General features: G+C 54.2%; 1 protein-coding gene across 1 annotated transcript in view; it reads left to right on the top strand.

The window, feature by feature from the left end:
• Positions 1–6: 6 nt before the first annotated feature.
• ACAD9 (acyl-CoA dehydrogenase family, member 9) overlaps positions 7–11,555 on the top strand; it is a 19,300-nt gene continuing 7,751 nt past the window's right edge. Inside the window, exons 1-8 of the mRNA XM_012732125.1 lie at positions 7–47; positions 4,350–4,443; positions 5,159–5,260; positions 7,821–7,927; positions 8,729–8,829; positions 9,563–9,641; positions 10,369–10,543; positions 11,035–11,108. Coding sequence (XP_012587579.1) covers positions 5,239–5,260; positions 7,821–7,927; positions 8,729–8,829; positions 9,563–9,641; positions 10,369–10,543; positions 11,035–11,108 — 558 coding nt within the window. The 5' untranslated portion in view covers positions 7–47; positions 4,350–4,443; positions 5,159–5,238. The remainder of the gene's footprint in view (positions 48–4,349; positions 4,444–5,158; positions 5,261–7,820; positions 7,928–8,728; positions 8,830–9,562; positions 9,642–10,368; positions 10,544–11,034; positions 11,109–11,555) is intronic.

Raw genomic sequence — 11,555 nt, 5'->3', positions numbered from 1 at the left:
CGAGCGGAGCCTTCGCCAAGCAGCTCTTCCTGGGCAAAATCGAGAAGGTAACGCCGCGCCCGGCTGCCGCTTGCTCACTGCTTCCCGCCTTTCGCCCTTAGCAGACGTGACTGGGGTCGACTTTGTCAGTTCCGAGTGCCCACACCTGTCGGCCACAGACTCCCTAGGGCCGAGCGGTGCTAAAACTCCATTCCCGAACCCCCCAACAGCCTTCCCGCGCAGGCTCTGGGAATCTCTGGTTTTGACAGCTGGTGTCCAGCTAGTGCTTGTCAGGTCAGTCCCGGAAACCCGAGGCCAGGCGAGGCGAGGCGGCCCCCGCTTAAAGATCCGGCCCGGAAATACTTGAGCGTGCTCTCGGCTTCCAGGGCCCTTCGGCTCCCACAGCTGAGTCCCATCCCCTCACCCTGCCATTCAGGCCCTCCAAAGCCTGTCTCCAAGGTGACCCCCACACTGTCTCCTCTGCCAGCGGCACAGCGCAGACGTACCCTAGTAATAACTTAGTTATGAAGCGCTCAGCCTCTTCTAGTGGGGAGACTTGGGTTTGACCTTGCCTCTGTGACTTTGATCCACACAGTTCCTTTCCTCTTTGAAAAGAGCCAGTGGCATTTTCTGCTTCGCTGATGGTTGTAAAACCCCGGGGAGAAGAGCGCAGGGGAAATGCTTCTGAAAGTGTAGAGTCCTGTGCACGTGGTCGCAGAAGGGATAGTTCTAGCTGACTTAAAGGCTGACTAGTCTCGTGACCTTGGGGTAGTCACCTTCACCTCTGTGCCTCAGTGAGCTAGTCTACAAAACAGTAAAAGCAGTGATCTTACTCTGCCCCCCCCCAAGGTGCTGTGCAAACCAAAAAACTTTGTGTAAATTAATTAACACTTGGCTGAAGAGTTAGCAACACAGTTTCTTGAGTTACTCCTTGGTTTCTCTTTAGAACATTCCTTGAGGGTTGTAAGGCGTTACAATTTACAAATGCAAAAATGGAGACGCTAAGAGTTGCTTCCCTGGCTAGGGAATGCAGAACTAGTTCTTTTTAAGTTTGGGAAACCACTTTTTTTGGGGATATCTTTGCACTCACTCCATTCTGGGCCCTCATACCTCCCAGCTCACAGGTGAAGAAAGAACTGAATCCTGTTTCTGTTTCTCCAAGCACCACCTCCCCATCCTCACTCACCTGTCGCGCTCAGAAAATACATGGAGTTGAACGTGCCCTTCCACCATCTTTCTTCCCACATCTGCACCCATAAATCAGCTCGGGTAAAATGCCAAGACCAGCCCCAGGCGTCCTTACCTGCTCACGGGCGTGATCCACTGATTCTCTTCCCTGTTGCTGCTATGAGCTCCTAACACTCACTGTTTATACTTTTGTCTTTAACAATATGAACTGCTTTCATGAAAGTCAGTGGGACCGCCGTGTGTAATCTCGAGTCTCTCACTCTCTCTCCTCAGCCCATTGTTGGTATCCGATACAGCGTATAACTTTTGACTTGTAAAACAAAACCATTCTGGTTTTCTGACTGGCTGATCCTTCTCACTGTCGCTTGCTGGTTTCCTCCTTGACACCTCCCCACACTGACTAGCATCTCCAGCCATCCCAGTGGGTTTTCTAAGGCCCAGTCTGCAGACCTCTTTCCATCTACAACCCTGCCTTTGATGATCCTTTTAGTATTGTGGCTTTAAATACCAGCAATAGCCTGATGCCTCATAATTATTTCCCAAGCTCAGGTCCCCCCTCCCCCCCAATTGCAGGTGTTTTATGTCTACCTTTCTACTCAAAACATATACCTAGGTATCTAATAGACATCTCGGATTTAACATATCCAGAGCTGAGATCCTGATCTCCCCATCTCTGACACTCTTTATGGGTGATGATGACTCATGTTCCATTTTCTCAGACTGAACCACAGAAGTCACCTTTGGTGCCCCTGTTCTCACAGCCCACACCTAATCTGACAGCAAATCCTGTTTTCTCTACCCTCAGGTTGTACTTAGCTGCTGACCCCTTGTAAACATCTTCAGTGCTCCTCCCTGACAGGCCAAGATCAGGTCTCAGCATTCCTATGTCTGAGGTGCTTGACACCACAATAGAGGGAACTTTGAGGCCCTCTAGGCCAGTGGTTGTCACACTGCTGCCATCTGGGAGCTAGCTGTTTCGGGCCGGGGTTGCATGGGAACTCTTGCGGAGTTCAGTGGGAGGAACTCCATGGCCTCTCTGCGCCTTCAGCCAGAGCACCTTGCCTTGTATCTGGCTATGAATTTTGTTTCTGCACTAGATTTATTTGAAAAGTAGTTCCTACCTGCCCCCCCCACAAAAACAAACAACTGAAAATAGCTAATAGAAATTGAACCTGGTTCCCATTTGGCTTTTCTAACATTGCTATCAGATGCATCTGCGGTTTCTCTCGCATAGCAACTGTTCCTGGTTGAGGGCCAGCTGCGTCCAGGCTGTTGTCTTTTCTTATCTGATATACTTACAGTACCAGAGTAATCTGATCACTCTCCAGCACAGTCCAACGCACAAAGCCCAGGGGACACGGCGACACAGTGACCGCTGAACCATTGTATTTTCAACTGTGGCACTGCCCTTGTTCTGAGAGGCTGCAAAATGAAGAGTCTCAGCAAATTTTCCTTCCAGATCATTCCTTTAAGTCAAATGTCACTTTTGGAAAGGGACCCACCTATAAGATTTGAGGTATGGGGCCTGAGAAGAGACAGCAGATGTGGGTGAGAAAATAACTAGAGTTGGGGGCTGGCAGCTGACTAGAAATACCACGTCTGGAGGGAAAGATTGGGGACCTCAGCTTCCAAGGCTTTCTTGAGCCCCGCAATGGGAGGAGTTATGAGGAGGGGCTCAGCTGGCAGAGCAAACCCAGAAGTCGTGTCATATTGTTGGGTAACCGGAGCCCAAAAAGCCAAAGGGGCTGTGGGCACGGCCAGGGGCTTCCGGGCAATGTCTAGTAGTGGCCCGGGGGCAGTCAGAACAGTGGCCACTCGACATTTTGAGACAGACTTGAAACTGTGTGATGTCCTAGTCTTGAAGCGGAGGCTAGATCAGAGATAGTCTGACACAATAATTGCAGTTATTCCATGTCCCAGACACGTCGCCTCTTTAGAGCCGCACAGCTGCCTTCTGAGGTATCATCTGTAACAGAAACATACTGCGGGCCCTCCTCGGGGGCACAGCAGGCTGTGGCGCAGCACTGTGGAGCTGCCCGCAGCCCCTGCAGCACGAGTTCGATTCCCGGCCAGGGAGTGACCCACGTGGCACAACAGGCCTCTCCTGTCTCCCTGCTGCCCCCCTCAGCAGTGTACTTCAGTGGCTCTGCCTGTCCTGGTCCCATTCTGTCTGGTGAATCCTCTCTCCCCCGCACCTCTGGCCTGTATACCCAGTTCTGTATACATAAATAAATCTCTAAAAAGAAAATACTGAGAACTGTGTGACTTGCCCGAGGCTGAGTTCAGAGCCAGGTACCCTGCCACCTGTGTTCACAAGTAATGACTGTCACAGAGCAGGAGAGGCAGGCTCACAGGCACCACCAGCTGGGACCTGACGAGGGTCAGACCCAGGAACCAGTCTGCGCGTTGGAATGCCGCCTCTGCACTTGACTGTGCCTAGTATAAAATCTTATATTTTAGTAGTTTTCATAGCACTAGCTACACAGTGAGCCTCACAGGATCCTTCAGTAAATATTAAGTAACTGATTTGCTGCAGGTGAAAAAATGGGAGTGTGGACAGCTGAAAAGATTTGGCTTCAGGCACACAGTTTGTAAGCAGCAGGAGACAGAACCCAGGATGTGGTGGTGAGGGCCCGGTGCTCTCAGTCAGAGTAGTCACCATCACGCGGGTGACTGATGAAGGGACGGTGATCACAGTAGTAGTAAGCCTGGAGGAGGAGGGGGGTGTCCAGGTGGGGAGGTTCCAGACAGTTCCTGCGTCTTTAGCACCTCCTGGGCATTGCCTTCAAGGAGTAATGGCCCTGCCCACCAGCTGCAGATTCTAGCAAATCTGTTAGCTTCTCCTTTGACTAATACTGGGGGCCACCAGGTGCTGCGACAGCTACCGGTGGGACTAGATAATAAACTGGGCCTCGCATCTGGGGCACAGCGATGAGTCCCCCCTTTGGAATCTGAACCTAGAATCTATGTAAGAGGCCCTTCCCCCATAGCGCTGACAGTAGCTGCGGACCCCGCCCTAGGGGCTCCGTCTCAGCCGCTCCCGGAGCAATAAACTCCGCTTGCTCAGCCTTTCTGCCTCCCGTCTTTCTTCCTTGCGACCCGTCACAGAAGTCGGGACAAAACAACTACCACTGTGAAAGGTGCTAAAAATTAAAATTTTATTAAATGTTTATCATCTTTAGAAAGAAGTTTTCCCGTTTCCTGAAGTTAGCCAAGATGAACTTAATGAAATCAATCAGTTTGTGGGACCTGTAGAAAAATTCTTCACTGAAGAAGGTATGTATGATTTAAAAAAAAAATTACCGAGTTCCATTTCACGAGTCCCAGTAGAAGTGATACACGTAGAGGAAGCTCTGGAGTGTCATGAAGCATGAAGAAATAGTATCTGTTGATAATATTTTCCTTTAGGGGTTGTCCCAGTTACTCTGATTATAAGTCATGTTCAGAGCGCCACAGTGTTTGTGGCACAGGCCCAATGTCAAACATTGCTGGACTGTTGCAGACTGACACTTTTATAAAAGACAATAAAAGTGGACAATTCGAAGTTGAAATGATAAAAACCAAAGACATAAAAAAAAAAGCACAACCACCAACAATGTGCACGTGGCAATGTGAAAGTGCTGTATGTCCCCAAAGGCCACTCTGCGCCTGCCCTTGGCCTGCTGGGAACCAGGAACGGCTTATGGACTGGCAGGTGGCGGGTGAGGGACCAGGTGGAGACTGGACGCTCCTGGGTTGGTCAGCTGCCTCTGCCTGAGGGAGCTGCCGGGGGCGTTCGGTGAGGGCAGTGTGACCGCAGAGTTTCTGCAACTGAGGACCCCGCCAGGGGCAGTTCTCAGGATACAGTCTTGCTGGGTGGCCAGGTGACGCGGAGCGTACCTGGTGAGGTTCCTCGTGCTGGCATTGTGTGCAGTATAAAATCACTTTGTTTACTTTTATTTGTATCAGTGTAATTTATTTTTTGTTTAATGAAGATATTTCTTCTTGTCAGTGGACTCTCGAAAAATTGACCGGGATGGAAAAATCCCAAATGAAACTTTAGAAGGATTGAAGAACCTGGGGCTTTTTGGGATGCAAGTCCCAGAAGAATATGGTAAGTGAAGGAAATTGCCAGTCCATTGGTTTGGCTCTTAAGAAATTACATGTGTCCCAAAAAGGATAATGTTGTGGAAAGGTGGCCTTTAAATGAGGCACGTCCAGAATCGAACTGCAAAACTACTGGAATTCATAAAAACATCTACCGGGGGCCAAATCTGGGGTGGCTGGTGACTGAGTGGTTTGGGACTCGTAGGCAGGATCCTCTGTTGAGCTCTGGGCCCTCTCTGAGATGGCCAAGGACGACCAGCGCTGCCTGTGTCCATGGGGTTGCCGCGCCTGCGAGTGGCCCTGCCGCTGAGCCGCCGGTCCCAGTGTCATCTCTCCTGTGAAGTCCTTTGGGTACAAGCGGCCCAGAGCGGCACGTGCTGTGTGGTTTGGGAGCCAAGCGACGAGGACGGGAGCAGAGGTGTCGGGCCCGCCAGAGCTTCGCATCTCCGTGCAGAGGAGTAAGCTTACAGTCGCAGGTCCAAGGCACGTTCTGGGGGAGATCGGCCGGTGGGGACCTTTGAGCAGGCTCGTGGTCCTCTGAACTGTCCATGAAACCTTGGGCACTGTGGTCATGTTTTCAGCTCCCAGGTGACAACCTTGGATCATTTTGCTTTAGTAGGTTTCTGGGTCAGTCATTACAGCTTGTCTCAGTTTCTGCCTAATCTAGAGTTGGCCATTTAAATTCTGTGTATGTGTGGTGGACAGAGGACTTGGGAAATGACGCAACAGAGCATATGCGTGTGTTCCCGTGCGTGTACGCTCACCTCAGAGACCGTGCGCACATGCGTACTTACATCATTTACCATGACTGTCGGGCTCCTTTCACAAAAGTGACTCTTGGCCTTCGCCTGCTTCTGCACCCACTGGCCTCGGAGCCCTGTCCCTGCCTCTTCGCTGGGGCTAGTCCAGGTTTGGTCACGTCCGACTCAGCTGTTGGAGGGAGAGAGCGGCCTGTCGATGGTGTTTTCAGAGCTGGGCATGTTTTGTGACTGGGAGCTGGGTGTCTGGAGGTGTCGTGTTCTCCCAGCCGGGTCTTGAGTTAGGTTTGCTAGCAAGTCACTAAACCCGGAGCCCTTGAAGTTCTGGCTTTTCTCCAGAGATTGAAGTGTTGCAAGAGTGGGTGGGCCCCCTGATGGGTTTCCATCCTGGTGCTGGGCGAATCTGAGACAGTGTGAAATTTAGTACAAATTTAGTGTGATGTCCACACTAAGCTTATGTTTACTGCATTATTTGAAGCTGGGAAGTGATGTTACCTTGCACACTTTGAAAGGCCACTGGTATTTCCAAAGGTGGCGGCCGCTCACCTGTCTGCTGCTGCCCCGAGTGGTAGGACTCAGCAGCCCCGCCTCCCCTGGGAAAGCTGCAGGTCCTGTTTCTAAGAGACAGTGTGAACTCTGAATTGACTGATCTTTGTCCAGACATGAGACTTGTCAGCGTTGTAACTCAAGTGTCAGGAACAGCCTGTCAGAATGTGCAGGCATGTCAACATTAGGTAACAGGAAGAAGGTGGCAGGGCTGGGGTGGCCCAGAACAGAGTTGGTCTGTGCAGGTGGGGTAGCCATGCTCATTTTAAAATGACGTCTTGATTGACGAAAACTACTTCATTTTCCTCTGAATAATTTCTGTGTAGTACTGGGATCTGTCTTTATACTCCTGCATGACGTGCGTGTGCGTCCAACTCTGCCGAGCACTCTGAGGTGAAAGCCTCTTCCTCTTCTGGACGATGTGTAGGTGCACTTTGGGGCTGCTGTGTTTCCTTTCTCTAACCCTTCTTTGGGAGATCCCTGTGCTGGAAAACAGGTCTCTCCGCTGAGGCCCAGCACACTGGCCTGCCTGTTGCCTCCTCCCCAGCAGCGGCCTCTCCTCTTGTCACCTTCCCTGTGTGCCTGCTGACCCCACCATGAATTTGGTGATAGCTTCTCGGGAGGAAAGCATGTTGGTTTTAGGAAAGGTTGATTTATGCATATAAGAACTGGGGCGCAGGCGAGAGGTGCAGGGGCGGTGAGAGCATTCACCAGAGACAGAGTGGGGAGCAGAACAGGCAGATGGACAGTGTGCAGTGCTGTGCTTTAAACCCTTGTTTTGTTTTGTTTTTAAACCTAACTCAGTATATGAAATGAACAAGAGCAGTCTGTTGATGGGCTGTGGACAGGCAGGGGTGGGTATGACAGACCCCTTCTTGCCCAAAGGGTCATCCTCCCAGATGTCAATAGTGCCAGGTTCCAGAAATAGCTCCCCGAGTCCTCCAGCTCCTGGGATCGGGAGCTGGCATCTGCCTGATACAGGCGATAGTAAATGACTGCATGCGAGCATTCGGTCCTCCTACGTTTTAGGTAGGGTGTGCATCTACATGTGCCTCTGTTCTCCGAGTCTGCGTACTTTCTGACCGATAAGGGATTTCTTCCAAGAACCAGCAAGGACGACGCCAGGCCGCGTCACGGGTGTCCTTGTTTCCTCGGTGCCCTTCTGTACTGAGGCTTCACAAAGCGCAGTCGGTTGTCCCTTTACAATCAGAAAGCCAGCGTGGCCGTGCCCGGCTGTCGGTGAAGCTGTCTGCTCTTCTCTAGGTGGCCTGGGCCTCTCCAACACCATGTATGCGCGGCTCGGAGAGATCATCAGCTTGGACGGGTCGATCACCGTGATGCTGGCCGCACACCAGGCTATTGGCCTCAAGGTCAGCTCTCTGGGGTCTCCATCTGATGCTTTCAGCTCTTTTGGCGCCCTCAGGTGGCTGGGAGGCAGGAGACATGCTCGCTTTCCCAGCAGTGCACGGGCTTGCTGCCTGGGGGCTTGGGGGGTGCAGGCTGCTCTTGCAGCCGCAGGCCCCGGTCCCCGTACAGGCAACAGCCCGTCCCTTTGCACCTCCTTGTCCTCACCATCTTTTCCCCATCCTTCAAGCTGCCTCCACAATGGCTGCTTCACCCAGGGCCACAGCGAGCCTCCCCTCCTGAGCAGGGGCACGCTGCCCGCTCGGCTCTCCTTGGTGGCTGCGCTGAGCACAGGTGACCCAAGTGATGGGGCTGTCACTGAGCTGAGTGGCCTGGACCTGCCCTAAAACCCATCCAGTCCAGTGGGTGTGCTCCTGGGGCAAGAGGCCTGCCCGGGTGGACTGAGCAGCGGGCGCTCGCTAGCCGGGCCCTGCCTTGGCCAGCTTAGTTCTGGTCTCCGTTCTTTACCATTATGATCCTGACCGCCCCTCGGTGGGTGCGGTCAGCCCTGTATGTGGGTGATGAGGTGGAGGCTCAGGAAGGGTATCGCCACGCAGCCGCCCAGCAGAAAGTGGAGGGCAGTGACGAAGTGCCCTGCATCTGACCCAAAGCACATCCAGGCCCAGGCTGCCTTCCCCGTGCTCTCGAGGGTGACTCCAGCAGCCGGGTCCCCAAGCCCCAGATGTCTCTGCACAGCGTTTGGTCAGAAGGACCGCATTCTGCAAGCTCATCTTGGCTGAGGTCCGCCCCGTGTGTGTTTGCTGTAGGGGATCATCCTGGCCGGCAGTGAGGAGCAGAAGGCCAAATACCTGCCCAAGCTGGCACGTGGGGAGCACATCGCCGCCTTCTGCCTGACGGAACCGGCCAGGTCTGCCCCGCACGGCCGTGGCACCGCGGCCTGCTTCTCCAGGCGCGAGGGTGGTTCTGTCAGAGGCCGCTGCCCTCCCTGCCCCTCCCGAAGTCTTCCAGGCGCCTCCTCCACACCTTTCTTGCCATTTCCACGTTCTCTTTACCTATTTCTCTGCTCTACGGAGGCTTTGGAATGTAATTTACCCTACGGTGCCATTCCAGTCATTTTCTTGTGCTTTGCTACACCTTTGCACGGCTTCCAAGCAACTTTCAGAGCGTACTGGGTCTTGGGATGGTGCCCACTTCCAGGTTAGGGGCTGAGGCAGTTGTGTGATCGCTCCCAGGCCACGGGGCTCGGGCATAACAGGGCTGGTATGGGACCCGGGGCGGCCGTGGCAAGTTCATGATGTGCCCCTGCTCCTCCGGTTCCCTCGGGAAGTTGGGTGTCCCGCCTTCCTCAGAGCGGCTCAGATGGGCCTGTTGTGAGCGCATATCTCCATGTTTAACCCTAAGGCCGAGATTTCAGTGCCTGCTGCAGATAGGCAGGGCTGACCACGGCCTGCCGGCCCCGTCAGGTACTTCAGGCTCTACTGGCGCGCACGTGCTTGCAGCGTTGATGGGACAGACTTCCTGTCGCGCAACCCCGTATTTTAAACCTGCCCACTTCTCAGTATTAAGGTAGAAAGCTCCATTTTCCAGCCCTCAGAACCTCCTTAGTCCACATTGTGTTCCTCACCGTTCTGTCTTGGCAGTGGGAGTGACGCGGCCTCCATCAGCTCCAGGGCCACGCTGAGTGAAGACAAGAAGCACTACGTCCTCAACGGCTCCAAGGTGAGCCGGGCCGGCCGCACGCCGCACCGACACTTTCCGCCCAGGCTCAGAGGCCATCCCCGGCACCTAACACTGTTGGGTGGAGCCCACTGTCCTTTTGGGGGAGAAGAAATGATTCATAGAGGTTCGGCGACTGGCCAGTGTCCTCACTGAGTGCCAGAGCTGGCTGGGAACCAAGGCGTGAGGCCCCGTCTGCGTGCCCCCACGGTGCCAGCCACCCCAGCTACCCCAGACGCGGGAGACACACAGGGCTGAGCACGGAGCTTCCTCGGGCCTGAGGCGTCTTCTGTCAGCACCACGCCTCAGGGCCACATCCGTACTGTTCAGCGGGGTCTTTGCACGATCACAGCATTTAAACCCATAACACCACATTTAAAAAATGGGTAATTGCTTACTCTAGTCAGCATTCAGATTTCCCTAGTTGTCTCCCACTGTTTTTTGGTTTGCTCGAATCAAGATCAAAGAAGCTCTGCGTGTTTCCCACTGCCCTCTTTATCCGTTTTGCCCCTTTCTGCCCGGCCCGCACCCCCAGAGTCAAGCGTCACTGCTGCTCGTGTGTGCACGTGCACACACGCCCCCGCACCCCTCCCACGGCCTCCTGTGTCCCTTGGGGAAACCCTGCTCTGGGCGGGCAGGGGGCGCGCTGGGCAGCGGACGCGTCTGCTGGTCAGGCGGCGCGGCGGAGGGTGCTCTGCTTGCCCCACAGCCCCTGTTCTTCCCGTCCTAGGTCTGGATCACCAATGGAGGACTGGCCAATATCTTCACGGTGTTTGCGAAAACCAAGATCAAAGATTCCGACGGCTCTGAAAAAGACAAAATCACGGCATTCATCGTAGAAAGGGACTTTGGCGGAGTCACCAACGGGAAGCCTGAGGATAAGCTTGGCATCCGCGGCTCCAACAGTAAGTGTGCGCGAGCGGCCCAGCCCTCCGCAGGGTGACAGCGGCCGTTTGGTGACATGAAGAACCTGCTGTCACTTCGTGATGTGAGTTCTTTGGAATCATGTCAGTGGCTGAGCCTTGGACAGCTGGGGGTGGGCCGACAGTTGGCCGAGCTCGGGCGTCCGCTTTGTTCCATCTCTGCCTTCTCATACCTCAGACTTGTGCTGAAGGTCACCCCAGGAAGCCGGGTTCTCCCCTCAGTAAGAGCACCGCCTGCCCCCCCCGCACCCTCTTCTGTCGCTGTGCCTGTCCATTCCACCCACAGCTCTGTCCACATCATTACATCACAGTGTCTGTCGCTAACCCGCCGGCTCCATGTGGCTGGGAACCCCGACTCTGTCCCTCAGAGGTTGGACTGGATTGGGGGGGGTGGGTGAAGTGCCCATCTGTACGCAGGTCGGCGCCATGTGGTTTCAGCGCTCAGGTGTGCTCTCAAACTCCCTGTGTTTCAGCCTGTGAGGTCCATTTTGAAAACACCAAGGTGCCTGTCGAAAACGTCCTTGGAGAGGTCGGGGGCGGGTTTAAGGTGAGTGGCCAGCAGCAGCCCTGGTGAGTGCTTTGTGGCTTTGGGGTACAGTTTGTTGGCCAGGTGCACCTGGATTCTCTGAGGAGCTCAGCCCCGGGGGGAAGGTGGGTGTCGCTGGTCTCTCTTGCCTGGAGGAGTGCGGTTTCCACTCCGCGTGTCAGGAGGCTGCGGGCCCTGGGGACTTGAGTCCTGGCCCTCATTGGTTTTCCCTTGGAGTTGGTTTTGTTTTCTTGTGAACTTGTTTGAGGTCATTCAGACAGCCCGGAGTGGACAATTTAGATGGACTTTGGTGGTTTAGTCCGTCCACCCCCAGCCATCCCACGGTGCAGGGCCAGGACATCCCAGCACCCCGCAAGGAGCACCACACCCCGACTTCCCCACACCACCCTGGCACTTCCGTCGCACGGAGTCGCCTGTTCGAACGCTGCGCTCAGTGGCGTCAACGAG

Source organism: Condylura cristata, unplaced genomic scaffold, assembly GCF_000260355.1.
Source record: "Condylura cristata isolate star-nosed mole 26May11 unplaced genomic scaffold, ConCri1.0 scaffold00033, whole genome shotgun sequence".
Lineage (NCBI taxonomy): Eukaryota > Metazoa > Chordata > Mammalia > Eulipotyphla > Talpidae > Condylura > Condylura cristata.
This window is presented reverse-complemented; position numbering and strand designations above follow the sequence as displayed.